This window comes from Trachypithecus francoisi, unplaced genomic scaffold (assembly GCF_009764315.1).
Source record: "Trachypithecus francoisi isolate TF-2019V2 unplaced genomic scaffold, Tfra_2.0 Contig01579, whole genome shotgun sequence".
In the NCBI taxonomy this organism is placed as follows: Eukaryota; Metazoa; Chordata; class Mammalia; order Primates; family Cercopithecidae; genus Trachypithecus; species Trachypithecus francoisi.
Genome location: NW_022681442.1, coordinates 31,523,176 through 31,539,054, shown reverse-complemented (window position 1 = coordinate 31,539,054; position 15,879 = coordinate 31,523,176). Strand labels below are relative to the sequence as shown.

General features: G+C 39.4%; 2 protein-coding genes and 1 long non-coding RNA gene across 11 annotated transcripts in view; 1 reads left to right on the top strand and 2 right to left on the bottom strand.

The window, feature by feature from the left end:
* The window catches only part of ERLIN1 (ER lipid raft associated 1), a 54,811-nt gene extending 46,459 nt beyond the window's left edge, over positions 1 to 8,352 (bottom strand). For 5 of the 7 annotated variants that reach the window (XR_004431182.1, XM_033185975.1, XM_033185999.1 and 2 more), the window contains exons 1-5: positions 8,243 to 8,352; positions 7,799 to 7,922; positions 6,022 to 6,103; positions 1,486 to 1,532; positions 507 to 568 (exon numbers count right to left, since the gene is read on the bottom strand). Coding sequence is in view for 6 of the 7 variants with exons in the window: in XM_033185975.1 (XP_033041866.1) it covers positions 507 to 568; positions 1,486 to 1,532; positions 6,022 to 6,103; positions 7,799 to 7,911 (304 nt within the window). In the remaining variant the exon portion in view is untranslated. Of the gene's footprint in view, positions 1 to 506; positions 569 to 1,485; positions 1,533 to 6,021; positions 6,104 to 7,798; positions 7,923 to 8,083 lie in introns of all 7 variants that reach the window. The other 2 variants (XM_033185968.1, XM_033186008.1) reach the window with 2 other exon arrangements.
* A 20-nt stretch (positions 8,353 to 8,372) lies between these two features.
* On the top strand, positions 8,373 to 14,751 carry LOC117068617. Its single transcript, XR_004431190.1, has 2 exons — positions 8,373 to 8,757; positions 12,793 to 14,751. It is a non-coding gene; the product is annotated as an uncharacterized LOC117068617 (long non-coding RNA).
* Positions 10,663 to 15,879, bottom strand: part of CHUK (component of inhibitor of nuclear factor kappa B kinase complex) — a 44,641-nt gene continuing 39,424 nt past the window's right edge. The window contains exons 19-21 of one of the 3 annotated variants that reach the window (XM_033185835.1): positions 15,565 to 15,698; positions 13,152 to 13,251; positions 10,663 to 11,913 (exon numbers count right to left, since the gene is read on the bottom strand). In XM_033185835.1, the coding sequence (XP_033041726.1) occupies positions 11,884 to 11,913; positions 13,152 to 13,251; positions 15,565 to 15,698 (264 nt within the window). In that variant the 3' untranslated portion in view covers positions 10,663 to 11,883. Of the gene's footprint in view, positions 11,914 to 13,151; positions 13,252 to 14,744; positions 15,699 to 15,879 lie in introns of those variants that run through there. The other 2 variants (XM_033185846.1, XR_004431165.1) reach the window with 2 other exon arrangements.

The window sequence follows — 15,879 nt, the reverse complement described above, 5'->3', positions numbered from 1 at the left end:
CACGGCTTCTAATTAAGTTTTTGATTACAACAGTACCTACCCACCCCATTTCTGTAGGTTTTCATCTTTTATCAAGAAAATGCTTTCCCCACACTGAAGGCTTTCACACTGCTTTGCAAGTTACAGCAAATGTCAACTAGAAAATACTTCTCTTTGATGGCAAATCAGTGTGGGCCAAGGAATTATCAGTTACAGATTTCTAACACCTAAGGAAATTATCTCTTGTCCTGACTGGATAAAATACTACTTTCCTATTCTAGAAATAACCAATGACCATCTTGCTCTTAGAAACACTAAGCTCAGGGAAAAGTAACTTATACACTTGCATAAAGTCAACTCTGTCCAGAACTTCTGACCTATTTTTGCCTCTATTCCCCAGAAATTTATTAATCAGTGATCAATAAAGTCACAAAACTTTCAAAGTACCCCTCTATTCCTCAAATAATCTCTCAGCTATAAAGCCTCTGGCTATAACTATAAAAACCACAGATAGACGGGTAACATACCTGCATAAGGAGCCAACATATTAACCACTTCTATCCGGTCAATATAGATCATGACCCCACCACTAAAAAAAAAAAAAAAAAAAAAAAGTGTGAACTACTAAAGACAATCCATAAAATACAGTTATAGACCTGTGGAGAAGCTGATAATCAAACATATTAATATTCACTTAAACACAGAAATAACTCACTTCCCTTTTCATAGCATTTCTGCCCCTCTATAGGTGTCAATGTCTTTTGTACACTTGCAATAGTTATTTAAAATAAGTAATTTAACAAATACCTTGAACTTCACATTCTTCTTTGGATACAATTCAATGCAGTGATTATACTCTAGAAATAATTTGGGCCCTGCTTGCCTTTCTTTCCCTAAACCTCTTTAGGACAGCAATTCTCAAAGTGAGGTCTTCAGACCAGTAGTATCAGCATCACACAGGAACTTTTATAGTTAGAAATGCAAATTCTCAGGCCTCACTCCAGACCTACTGAATCAGAAACTCTAAATTAGATGGCATTTAACACTACAGATGAGAAGAAGGTGGGATGATTAATTTTAAACTATGTTTTATTAAGCATCTATTCTGGGCCAAGTACTGGTTAGGTTAAAGTGTCAATAAAGGAATCTGTTGGGGAAAAAGGTATATAGAAACTGTCTGTACTTTTTGCTCAATGTCACTATGAACCTAAAACTGCTGTAAAAAATAAAGTCTTTAAAAAACAGTCAATAAAGCAGATGCAGCAGTGCTAATACAGTTAGGTCTACTCGCTCTAAAACTCCAGTTTTTTTCAATAATACCCTAATGGTTCTTAAGATGGAAAAGCTCCTATTTGGAGATAGGCCTTTGCTCAAACAATGCTCAAATCAGAAATCCCCTTGGGTTAACTATCATGCCCATTTGAGAGATGTCTAAGTGATCATAGGTGTAGGAACAGAAACTCCATCTGAACTAAAGGGAGGCTGGTAGGCAAAGAGAAAGCTTACCTTGTTCCACAAGGCACATTTTTAACTTCATCAGTTTGTAGTGTCGTCTAGGGAGGAAAAGATATCTCATCAACACTCAAGACACACATTGTCAGAAAACTACTGGTGCCAGAGGCAAATCTCTGGAGAGCTGCTGACAGTAAGTACAGCAGAGCTCCATCACAATTTCAGTTCCCAAAGATTAGCTCTCAGAATAGTCATTTCTTTTTGTATTCTAGTAGAAATGAAAGACTTGAGACAGAAAATATTTTACAACAATTTTTTTTTTCTTTTTTTTTTTTGAGACAGAGTCTTGCTTTGTCACCCAGACTGGAGTGCAATGGTGCAATCTTGGCTCATTGCAACCTCTGCCTCCTGGGTTCAAGCGATTCTCGTGCCTCAGCCTCCCAAGTAGCTGGAATTACAGGCATGCACCATCACGCTCAGCTAATTTTTTTATTTTTAGTAAAGACGAGGTTTCACCATGTTGGTCAGGCTGGTCTCGAATTCCTGGCCTCATATGATCCACCCACCTTGGCCTCCCAAACTGCTGGGATTACAGGAGTGAGCCACTGTGTCCAGCCTACAGCGAATGTTTGAATCAAGATGCACTGGGAAAGGTTCAATGTTCAATCTGCTACTAAGCAGAAAACTTTTCCAGAGTCCCTTATCTGCCTGGAGCTGGCCAGGGATCGTAAACAACACAGCTTGCTCACATAGATACTCTGGCTAGGACTTGTGCTCTGAACTTTGATTCCACTGCTAATACTACTATTTATATTGAAGATAAAAGAGATTATATGCATACAAGTACTCTAAGACTCAAAGCTGCCCTTGAACCCAACAGCAACCTTTCTTCTCTAAAGCTGTGGTCAACATTTTAGTTTAGTACCTAGTGATCTCTCATATGTCTTATTCAGTTTCCTTTTTAATAGAAGTGCCACCACCAGTACTGCTTCCTCCTGGTGAACCAACAATCTGGTACTTAATTGCTTTGCCCATGTCACACCTTTGTTCAGATCCAGAATGAACAACTTCCTGCTGTACTCTAAGGCCTCAAATAGGTCAGCACCTAATGAGCACATTCTAGACACACTGCATCTTATCAAGCACAAAGCAAAGGAAAGAGGAAGCACAGTCCCCGTTTCCAAAGAGTTCACAATCCAGTACAACGCAATCCATCAACACGTACAAAAAAACCAAAACAAAAACAAAACCAAAAACACAGATTATAAACTGAACTGTTAAGTGGTAAATTACAGAAAGTTAAAAAAACAGTAGTGTGAAAAGCTCTCTGAGGTGAAGGATTTATAAGCCAGGTCTAGAGTGGGAGAAATAAGAACAGATGAAGCAGAGGAACGTCTTAAGCTCAATAAATATCCTACTGAAATACACACAGTTGAAGAAGACAATACATGTATAGGCGAACCAAAGTAGATAGGCTTGCCTGGAGCAGAAGGGGCAATTTGGATGAGAGATGAAATTCTGACAAGAGACCACGGTGATATTAGATAGAGGGCCCTGAATGTTGGCTGGAGAGTTTGGGCTCTCTCTAGTTCACCTTATATACAGTCACAAAACGAACCATTCAAAAATATGTTTACTTAATTCCTTTTCTCATATGTGACGTAGTTCTCATTCTCCATCTTATATGGAGGTAAGAAAACCAGCTGGGAGGCTAAATAATTAATTAATTTAGATTAATTGAGTAAAGGCCATGAAATGAAAGCTGTCAATCCAGACATAATAGAGGAGGAATCTGATACTTGGTTGATATAAAATTTCAGGGGGGGGAAAGAATAAAAAATAACTCTTAGGTTGAGAGATTAGAATGATAGTTAACATTGGCAGTAACTCTAGGTAAAGTTAGGGGGATTGATGAAGAGACAAATTCTATTTATTTCCTTTAAAACATTCAGTTTCCATATTCCACACCAACTTTACATACACATTCCTATTTAAACCAAAAGGATATTCTCTAGCCAATTTTCAAACTGAGAAGAACTAGAAAAGAGTTCAAACATTAAATCTCCTGTTTAACATCCTATCTTTATGTACTTTTATATTTCTTTTATGTCCTCTTAAAAATTACTTTCCCAGTATGACAGAACATTTATTTAAAAAGTGAATCTATGACTACTTTACGAAGGCTGAAGGTTTTCATATAATTTCTCTATTGCTTTTTCTTCTTACATCATATATGGAATTTCACATTTATATACATTCCTTTCAATTGCCAAGTTTGTTAAACCATTTATTTGAACTATGTCTTCTAATATGTTCCAAAAATTCCTAAAAATAAATTTATGTCTTACTCTCCTATGAATACTTTTTTTTTTTTTTTTTGAGATGGAGTCTTGCTCTGTCGCCCAGGCTGGAGTGCAAGGGTGCGATCACGGCTCACCGCAACCTCAGTCTCCCAGGTTCAAGCAATTCTCCTGCCTCAGCCTCCTAAGCAGCTGGGATTACAGGCACGCACCACCACACCCAGCTAATTTCTGTATTTTCGTAGAGACGGAGTTTGACCAGGTTGGTCAGGCTGGTCTTGAACTCCTGACCTCAAGTGATCTGCCTGCTTCGGCCTCCCAAAGTGCTGGGATTACAGGCAGGAGCCGCCACGCCCAGCCAAGAACACTTTTTAAATATGGTTTTATTAATATAATTATTTCCTAGAATGTTACTGTTTTACACATAAAGAACATTCCTATTTAGTCACACTGGCTGGCTCTAGCATGTAAAACTTTTTTGTAGATGCAAAGTATTTTAGTTTACACTGAAGTCTGTACTAATTTCATTTACATCTCTTATGATAGTTTATTACTAATATATACACACACTATATATTTGTTATATATATAAACAATTAAACTCTCAAATCTGTTTACTATTATCTATATCTCCTTTATTTATATTTTTGCATCAGTATGACTTAACATACTAAGCATTAAAGCAGAGACAGATCTACCTGGTTTTGAACAAAATCTATTTGTTAGAGTCTTGATTTTTTTTTTTTAAGAGATGGAGTTTCCCCATGTTGTCCAGGCCGGTCTCAAACTCCTAGGCTCAAGCAATCCACCTACTTCAGCCTCCCAAAGTGCTGGCATTACAGGCTTGAGCCATTGTGTCCGGCCTTAGAGTCTTGATTTGTAAGGGTCTAATGCTACCATTGCTAACATTATTATAGATTGTTTGGGCTACTTATGAAGTCACGTAATTAAAACTTCTCCTTTCACAGAAGACTAACTGAAGTCTACAATAGTTAACCAATTTTTCCAAAGTCATGCCACCAACTGGTGGCAATGCCAGGTCCCCATGTTCACCACACCACATTGCTTCCTGAGAAATCAGCTCAATTTAACAACTTCCACCATAAATAGCCAGAAATACAAATGTGTTACAACTCCTGTCTTTAAGAAAACTGGAGCCTTTCTGGAAAGAAAACACACAAAAAAACTTAGCAAACAATGCAAGACAACAATATTAAAGAAAATAAGGCAAAGGGCCAAAATTTACAATACAGATTTTAAGAGCTATAGATCAGAAGAGGAAGAATCTGGGACAAGCCTTCAAAAGCCTGGCAAGATTTAGACAGGAGAGAAGGAATGGAGAGTGAGATGGTAGATAAAGAAGTGATGGCATGAACCAAGGAAAGAATGGGTAAAATAAATATGCAACAACATAAGGAAATCAGTCTGACTAGGGGAAGCATACATTTCACTTCAATAGACACAATTTTTTCCCTAAGCCATCTAAAACGGGACAGGAAGAAAACCTGGGGGATTTAAGAATTTATAATTAAACTCTCACTTAGCAGGAAGCCTAGACATAAGATTACAAGATTAAATAACATAGAATTTTCCTGAATCCTGAAAAATTAGCAGCAGATGGCAGACAAACTTCTGAATCCAAAGATTTATGATCACATTGGGCTTGCAAAAGTGGTCACAGTCTAATCCTGGTTTTGTCATCTTGTTACATTGAAAGATGCTTATTTTATTGTCTCCCATGGCCAAGACACTTTTCAACGATCAGACACTTATTTCAAATATCCTGGGATGCCATCAAAATATAACATTCATTAAGGTTCCACATAAAATTGTGCTTAATATACCAGGCAAAAAAACATGAGGCAGAAAAGCTGTGTATAAAAATTTTGATCCTCCATGTTAACAGTAGCCCAGGAGCCTGCCTCTGTGGAAACCAAACACTGTTCTAAACCACATAATCAAATCACTGGTTTGTATGTCTAGTTGTGTTCCTAATTCTTACTTTTATTGTGATAGCAGCAACAAAAAATTTCCTACATACCACGATATAGATGGTAGAAGTCAGTCCTTCCAAGCTACCTGGTTCATACCTTTAATTCATTTCAAGTAAGTGAGGTGGTTTAACATAGTAACTTGTGTTGTAACAACTGTACTCTGAACATTAACTCCTGCATTTAAGTAAATACCACCATCTGCTTAAGCAATAAGGAAATCTATCTCCACCCAGAAGTGTGGTAACTCCTGTCACACCTGTCTATCTGGTATGGGGGCTTCCCTAGGAATCACTCACCTGCACAGATCTGAATGTAGTAATGAAAGGCAACATGATATGATAGCCTGGTCCACTGGGGCTAGTTAGTAAAGCTCCTCCCCTGCAAAAAGATGTTTCAATTTGACAAAATTATAAAAAGAAAAATTATCTCTCTAAATCTAAAATGCTATAATAAATATTCACTCTTGCTCATGCTGCTGACCTACTAAAGCCTCACTAATATGAATTACTCATAATGAACAACTGCTTAAAATACCTCCACGCCTAAAAAGGCAAAAAGATCAAATTAAACTGCCAATGTTACACCTTGTTTCATAAGCTCAACCAACCGTACCTCTGGGTCTCCAGCACTGCTCTCAGGTTCAAAGGATTCTCCTCAGTCTTTAACCTTCTGAGAAATATTTGTTTAAAAAATTTTAATGGCTTTCAGTAGAGGTACATTAACTGTACATAACAAGAGCCAAATCAAAATATATAATACATTTAATCACCAGGTTGAAAAAAGACAATGTAAACTTTGAAGTAAAGAGAAAATTTCTGAGGCTTATAGTTCTTTCAATCTATCTGCAAGGTAATTAAAATACTAGGAACATAAAATTTCTATATAAAAACAAAAAAAATTAGCATGAAAGGATGAAGAGTGATAAGACTATATAAACACATAGGTTAAGGGCTTGTTCACCAAATCCTGGAATGTGAAAACTATGAAAGCAAGCCCTGGAAATTATAAAAAGGAGGCATTTGGAGAGCAAATAAAACAAAGAAGTCCTATTTTGCACCTTGTAAATTCATAGAACTTAGCTTCCTCTCTTGAAAATATAAACACGTTTGCTAAGTCATAACAACAAGAAAAGATGAACTGTTTGAGGTTCATCACTAATTGAGTCATTCCTTGAAATGTCCTTTCTCTGGTTTTACTGCCAGAAAGACAATGCTAAACTGGAAGGAAATCTGGACTAATCTGTAATTTCTTATGCTAGCGCTCCATCTGCTAAGATATACCATTAACATGGTTCTTTCTCTAGGATTCAGGATGGATCCGAAAGTAGAAATATCAGTTTTGAGGGATAGTGGAAGCAAGCAAAAAGTTGACCCTCTTTTTAAATACACCATTATCCCAATTTCTTCACAAACTGGCCTCTCTCTTACTAGTCTACATCAAAAGGAACTTGTGGTAATTAGGCTGAAGGAAAAGCTATGAGAGCCCAACAAGAAAGCAACAGCTCCCACACCACTCCTGTCCCCAAGTTGAAAAGAAACAGTAAGGGGGGAGGAGAATGGCCCATCAGTGTTATGCTTATGTCCCTGGATGTCCAGGGATATAACCACTATCATGGTCATCATGGTGTTACAAGACGTAACCAGACACTGGAAGCTTTTACATGAAAAAGTCTAAGAAACAATCATAAACAGAACCAAATTTTCTATACAGCATAGTCTACAGCGGCAAACTAAAGTCTGCACAGTTGGACGAACTATAATTTATCCATCTCTTCAGTTAGAGGTAGAATGACTATTTTCTTTCTTCCTTCTTCATTTTTCCACAAATAATCTGAGTTTGCTGTGTATAGGAATAACCGTAGGGAGACTTAATCTCTGCAACAAAACGAACATAGCACTAAAACTGTCCAACATCTGGACGGTGATCCGCAAAAGCCCGCTTCGACCCCCGTGCTTTCCCTAGAGATGGGACATGCGCCCCCGAACGCTGCAGAGGGAACAACTTCCCAGACTCCACTCTGGAGTACCCTTTTAATGTTCTCTAGAGCCCTGACTGACGGTACAAGCCGCTCACCTGTAGTACACAGCCAGGTGGCCCTCCTCAATCTTGTGGATGGAGGCGTAGAGCAGGACAACCACCAATCCCACCACTGCAGCCACCAGGACCCGGGCTTGAGTCATATTCATCCTCGTTCCTCCTGGGAGCGGGAGAAAAGCACCCTCAGTCCCGTGAGTGACAGGTCCACCCCCTCCAGTTTCCACCCTCTCCCTTCGGAAGCTTGGCGCTCTCTCGCAGGCTGAGCCGCGGAGTCCAGTGCCCCAGTCCCCTCATTCTTCCCTTCTGGCGGAGCCCGCTGACCCCTTGCCAACTCCTCCGCCCCTGGAGGCCAGTGGGCCGCCCCTGCTCGGTGAGCTTCCTGACACCCTCTCTCCCAAGGGTCGCTCCCGGGTGGAAGGCACTGAGAACGAGCCCAGCCGCAGGCTCGCGAGGAAAGCCGACCCCTTGGCCTCGCCTCACCGATCAGTGACGCATTGCCCCCGCCCGCACGTGCAGCCGACTCCCGGGCCAAGCCAACCGCCGCCAACAGCCGGCCCCGCCTACTCGCCCAGTACTGCGGCTGCGCGGGGACGCACAAGGCGTAGCCCCGGCCCGCGACTAGTGAGACGGGAAGCGCATGGGACAAAATTCCCCTAGCCGCGGGCCGCGGAGGCTTTTTTGGAAGCAAGTCGCTGTTTTTCGCTACACTGCTGGTTAACTGCTCCGGAAGAGGACAACCGAGGATCTGGAGTGAGCAGCGAAGCAGAGAAAAGGAGAGGGCCTTTCGGACAAGGGACTGGTTGGTTTGTTCTTGTGCAGAGCACCCACTCGGTCACTCTCAAGCGGTAGCTGTTTGGTTTATTTGTCCTTTTGCAGTGTATGCGGAGCCCCACTGTGTAACACGCACGTACTTCCAGCACAGATCCTGCACTTCAGGATCAACTAAACTTGTTGCAAATAAAGTGCTGTCAAAGTTCAGAAGAGGAAGACATTAGGTATAACTGCATCATTCTCTCGTTTTTTAAATGTTCCTATTATGTGCCAGAATGCTGGTCCAGTGAGGGCTTTATGAAGGCCATCCAGACAACAGGAACAGAATTGCTAAGCACATGGGGCGGGAGGCAGAGGGAATTCTCCAGGGAGACAAAAGTAAGTACTTCAGTTTCCTTGAAGGCTTGTGTGATGGAAAGGAGTGCTATGGTAGGCGTCACTACATACTCTGTTCGTTTTAAATTCTAAACCATGTGCACCTATTGCCAAAAATAAAAAAGGGAAGGAAAAAGGTATAGGTGGGAGACAGATGAATACAAGAGAAATTAAGGGCATTCATGGTTTAAGCCTTTAAAGGCTAGAGGTGGAACTATAACTGGACAAGGTGGACTAGGGTTATAAAGAAAAGACCTTTACAGTCCCCGTAAAGACGGACGGGGTGTGGGGGTGTGTGTGGGTTGCGGGATGAAACTGTTCCACCTCGGATCATCAGGCATTCTCACAGGGAGCCCGCAACCCTCACCTGTGCAGTTCACAATAGGGTTCACGTGCCTATGAGAATCTGATGCCACTGGCTAATCTGACAGAAGGCCGAGCTCAAGGCGATAATGCTCACTTGCCCGCCGCTCACCTCCTGCTATGGGGCTGGGTTCCTAACAGGCCACTGTCTGGTACCGGTCCGCGGCCCAGGGCTTGAGGACTCCTGCCCTCTTGGGTAGGGAAGTATGGGAAAACAGTGCTTTAGGGTCAATTAATCTATAAAAGGCTGAAAGTGGAGACAGACTGTTGGCAAGAGTCAAGTGGTTAGGAAACTGCAGGCCAAGGGTTACTTTAGTAGTGGAAGTGAGAAGAGGTAAATAGAATCAATTTGTCTTCATTAAAGGAAGCCTTCCCAGACCACTCTACCCACACCCTTCAATAAATACACTTACCTGTATCATTCATTTGATTTTTATTATCTAGGAATGTCTGGGACCTTATCTGTTCCTAATAAATGATATTTGCAGAGCTTGGGTATTTCAACTTCCAAAAAGCAAAAAGAATGGAAAATAACTTGCTCCATACCCTGTTTTCTGTAGACATTCTCTTAAGTTTTTCATAATATTGCTTAAAGAATGAAATGTATACAATTCACAACTGCCATTCCCCTCTGAAAAGTTGTTACCCACCAAAAAATAGTGGTCCAACTCATGCATCAAAAGCAAGTTTGGGGATCCCACTATAATAGTCTGTTCTGACTCACACCATCTGCCCAAATTATATAGGTCAGGCTGCCCTGACAACCCCAGCCACACACCAGCAGCAGCTCCCACCCTATAGCAAATCTTTCACCAATTGTTAAAATATTTAGGAAATGCATGACCACTGAAAAATGATCCTTAACAATAACTGCAATGCTTGGATGACTTGTAATGTTCGGACTCCCAGATAAGCACTTTTACTGTACTACCTATGTTGTTTCTGATCTTGCCATCTAGCTTAATACCCTCCAAGTAATAGGTACCCAATAAATGTTTATTATTAAAATCTTCTAAAAGTAGGGAAACAAGATAGAGACTGCCTATTATAACAGATGACGAATAGTGGTATGTGATGACTAAAAAATTTGGTTGACTAGGAAAATGATACCACTTTAGCAAGAATGGGGATGGTGGGACTGTGACATCAGTTTATAGGGCAAGATACGAGCATGCTTTTTAGATGTAGATAGTGGTGATAGGACATCTCAAGAGGAAAACACTATTAAAGAAGTTGTCCAATACTACTTTTACCATACGTCCTGGTACCCCTAAGGAAAGTACATGTATCCTGTGCTCTTAATTCCACTTCATGGAACCTTCATATTTTCCTAAGCCATATTCAACTGTTTTATTATAATCTGATTTTTATAATGAATAGAGATCAAAAAAGTAATTTAAAAACCATTTAATACACAAAGTGAAAAACTGTTAGAATATAAAAGCATTTTACATTTTTTAAGACAAATAATATCTTCTAAATTACTTAACAGATGATAGAGGTCCACAGTCCTTTATCTGAAACCCTTGGGGCAAGATGTTTCAGAATTAAGAAATTTTAGATGTTAGAAAAGTAATTTTGTGCATATACCATACTACGTTAACCAGCCCTCATCAGAGTCTGTGGCAGCAGCCCTCCCTCTCATCATCAAGCAGCAAAATAAAGGAATAGTCACACTAAATGGGATAAAAAGATTCAAGGTCAGTTCAGATTAGATTGCAAGCAAACGAGTTTTGTCACCAAGCTTATGGAAACCTTGTTTTCAGAGCTTTTTGGATTTTGGAATTACAATTACAGATAAAGGATTGCAGACCCTTATAAATTTGTGTGACAAGACATGAAAGATTGTTTAAACAAATGACTCATTTTTACAAATGAAAAAACATGTAATTTTCAAATACATTATAAATTAACAGGCATCTTTGACACTATTAAATGTACATCTTAAATACATATACACATAACATGATTTATGAAAGCCAACTAATATTAGAAGCATAGATACACAATCCCTTCAGTAAGAAGGGAATACTGTTAAATTTTTAGTAGAATTTAAAATGATTACACCAACTCCTTATGATGCCAGGAAGAGCACCTGTTCAGTGCAACACAAGGAGGTAGAATTTATTCAAGAAATAAAACTTGTGAGCAGCCTTTTTAGAAAAAACATAGACAACTTTTACTTAAAATGCCTATTAGTTGAGGTTTTCTTCTCTGTATACAAAACTACATCTGGCCTTATGCCCAACAGTTAAAAGTGGAAACTAATACATAGAAGGCATTTTAAATCAGTTAAGTAAGTAATGTTTTACCAAGATTGAAGGCACAAATGTGTCATGATGATGCTCCTAAACAGCTGTGGTATTAAAACAAATATTCAAACAAGTACATTGACTTTTTATAAATTTCTGTCAGTTTAGAGGCTTAAATTACTCAAAAATGTTATACTTGTAAAATCATGTTCTTCTGATCATAGTAGAAATGTAGTTTCTGTTCATAGCCATTTCTTCCATTGACTGATGTCTGAAGAATGGTTTCATGGGGGAAACACACATTTCCAACATGTATAGCAACAACTTCCATAGGTTTGGGGACAGTGAACAAGTGATAACTCATTCTGTTAACCAACTCCAATCAAGATTCTAAAACCAGGCATGAAAAAGTTATAATTAGATGTTGACTATAAGTAATAAGTATATGGGTGTTCGTTTTTGCAAGTTTTCTGTCTGTTTGGACATTTTATAATCAAAAGTTGAAAAATCATTTCATTTACCTTATTTCCTGATTTTAAAAATTTCAGAGTTTTTTTCATAAATATTTGAAGCAAACAATTATTCTTCCCTTTTCTTTTTCTTTTTTTTTTTTTTTTTAAGAGAGCAGGATCTTGCTACGTTGCCAAGCTGGAGTGCAGTGGCTCTTCATAATGCACTGCAGCCTTGAACTCCTGGGCTCATGCAATCCTTCTGCCTCAGCCTCCCTAGTAACTCGGACTACAGGTACATGTCACTATGGCTGGCCGCCATTATCATCCTCTTTTTTTTTCTTTTTTTGAGACAGGGTCTCACTCGTCACCCAGGCTGGAGTGCAGTGGCAGGATTACGGCTCACTGCAGCCTGAAACTCTTGCACTCAAGCGATCCTCCTGCCTCAGCCTCCCAAGTAGCTGGGACCACAGGTGTGTGCCACCACACCCAGCCAATTTTTATATTTTTTGTAAAGACAGGGTTTCGCATGTTGGCCAGGCTGGTCTCAAACTCCTGGTCTCAAGCAATCCATCTGCCTTGGCCTCCCAAAGTGCTAGGATTACAGGCGTGAGCCACCATGCCTGGCCGCTGCTATTTTTCTTAATGAAAGAGGAAATATACAGAACTGACATTAAGACTAAATGCAGCAAAAGTTGATGCAGTAAACATTTTATTGTAATTTCCCCAAGTTTTAACAAATCAGTAGTTTATAGTAACCAAATCTTAACACACACTTTTATTTTTACAGCTATATAAACATAATTTATTTTCTATTCAGGAGGTACCATATCTGAATTAAAGTACAAGTCCCATCTTAATGAAGAAAATGGATTGCTGAAGCAAAAAGGTACAGAACAAACCATTCAATTTCAATGGTCACATTGTTAAGAAAGCTTACCACTCATTTAATTTGACCAAAAATGCTATTATTGAAGATAACTGATGACATAATCCTAGTATATCCCTGAGTAACAGCAGATAAGGATTTAAGGTTGAGGATATTCCCCAAATGCTCTTTCCTCTTGAGTTCTTCTGTTTCCCATATGCATCCCAAATGCCAGATAGGCTAGCATGGAAAGTTAAACCTTTTGCACCCAACATAGCCAAAGCAGGCACCCATATCCACACAAAACTTACCATCATACTATTGCCCTGTTCCTCATTTGCCTCATGAATAATAGTGCTTAAATGGCCAAGGCAGTTCAAATTTTCTTCTATCATTTGTGCTGAAGTATCCCTGTGAGATGAAAGAACAAAGCCTTTTCAAATTCAGCAAAAGGGCATATGAATTTCCTCTACTTTCTAGTCTTCTAGGTTAGCACAATCACTACCCTTCCTGTAACCCAGTACCCCAGTGCAGTTGACTCCTGTAGTCTTTAGTTTCCTCATCCCTCCCTACAGAGGCAGAGTCCTGTTTAAAACAAGCTTCTGCCTCTACCTCTACCTACCTCTAAGGATAAGAAGTCCACTATAACTCCAATCTGACTTTCCTTTGAAACGTAAGAGGCACTTAACGTACAACTTGTTTTTCCCCTGAAAATGTAACTAGGGAGGAAAAAATCCTTGTGGCAAAGACAGATGAAATATCTTTTTGTTTCTAAATACTTCTCTTTCCTTAAAAGTAGTAAAAACACCAGCATGCATACTTCACAGACACAAATATAGGGGAGAAGAGAGAAAAGTAAAATCTATTCTGTAGAGATCACAGAAAGTGAAAAACTCATTTGAAACTACAGATAGCAATGAAATAAAACAAGCAAGCTGATTCCTGAGGACAGCAAAAGAAAACAGTGAACAGTGTGGTGGGGGAGCTACCTAGAACCAAGAAGTATCCCTGGAAGTTCATATTTGAAGGCAATCCTGATTGTGGTTTCTACCTTCATGCTTTCCTCTTCTATATGGCCTCTATCTTCTCCCTTTGCCAACTTCAGTCCCCTAACAAGAGTCTGTTTTAGGTCATGGATGATAGTCACTATCAGCTTAGAATGACATTCTGATTCAGCTCTTATCCAACAGATGGAAAAATTGTGGCCAAACAGTTCCCAATCCTTGGTAGTTAAGTACCACAGGTACATAATAATTGAAATCAATTTTCTTATACAGTGTATTCTGACTGGACATGGTGGCTCATGCCTGTAATCCCAGCACTTTTGGAGGCCGAGGCAGGTGGATTACTTGAGATCAGGAGTTCAAGACGAGCCTGGCCAACGTGGTGAAACCCCGTCTTTACTAAAATACAAAAATTAGCCAGGTATGGTGGCACGTGCCTGTAATCCCAGCTACTTGGGAAGCTGAGGCAGGAGAATTGCTTGAATCAGGGAGGCGGAGGTTGCAATGAGCCAAGACTGTGCCACTGCACTCTAGCCTAGGCGACAGAGCGAGACTCCATCTCAAAATAAAAGATAATGTGTTTCTTCTAGAAAATACATTGAAAATATGTCACATATACTTTTGCAAACAACCACACCTCAAATTGGAAATTACCTGTATTGCGGTGATATTTGCAAACATTAGCATCCACTAAAAAACCTAAATGCCTTTAATCAAGTCAAAAAAGTAAGTAAAGTATTACATTTTACTTCCTTCAACTCTGTTACTAGAATATTTTGTAAAGTCCATGTATTTAATTATAGCCTATGCTACAGTTGTAGGTGTACTGCATTGGGCCACATGTATAATGACCCCAAGATATATACCCTGGAACTTCCTTTCTTTAAAAAAATAAAATACCTGATATCAGCTTGCCTTCCTGCCATGTGCTTTTCTCTCATAAAAGTAGAGTACAGAATGTGCAACTGCATGACCTCCTGAGCAGTGATGTAACATGGCTGCTCTTCTGCAAAACTAATTATGGGCAGAGCTTCCAGGAAATGCTGGTGCTGTAGAGGTCTCCATGAGTTGTGAGAAAAGCGACAATACACAAGCTAGCAAAGAGCCACTGGCTTTGGATACGGCACATCTTATGCTGAGAAAATAACAGAAATGGATAGTCATTCAGCTTTAGCAAAAGAGTAGGAATTAATAAAATATAGGGCTTGGAATTTGAGTTCTTACTTGCAAAACTGATTTAAAACATTAAAAAAAGTCTAATCTTAGAAATGCAAAGTTATAAAATAGATCTCAAAAATTTATTAGAAAGGTAATCAAGGATCCCCAAAATGATAAATGCAAAATGATAGCATACTTTCTTATAAACTGTTAATGAAGGAATAAGGTTTGAGTAAAAGAAAGTAATAAGCCAATAAAAGAAAGGACTTAGAACTTGGACTGAGCTAATAATAAGCAACATTTGCTGAACATTTATTTCCCAAGCACTTTATATACATTGTCTAATCAAATTTCCACAACAGTTCTATGAGACATTCCTGTTTTACAGGTGAGGAAATATGAACATCAAAAAAGTCAAGTAAGTTGCCTAAGATTATCACAAAGGGATAGTCAGGACTCAACCCTGGTCTGAAGGCACAGAAGACTACCTTAACAACTACTGCCTCATTCCTATACCACTGCTATGAATACACAGCTATCTACTGTTACAAAGTAAACCCACCCATCTGGAGGAGTTACCACACATGACAGAGAATGATCATGTTCTGCTGAAGTCGGGGGCAGCCATACTGACGTCTGAGGGGTTACTGCACCTTCTAGGCTGGATCCTACAAGGGACCGGGCAGAACTCTGTGTCTGAAAGAAAAGAAAAAAAATCATCAAAAGATTACAGGCAAGCATCTCTGTTGATTCACACAATTTCTTACCACATTCCTAAGACTTACATTTCCATTACTACTTATATGCACAACCAGAGTATTTCAGTGCAAAACTATTCCCACCTTTACACACCGTTAGTAAACTGTCCTTCGCCCCT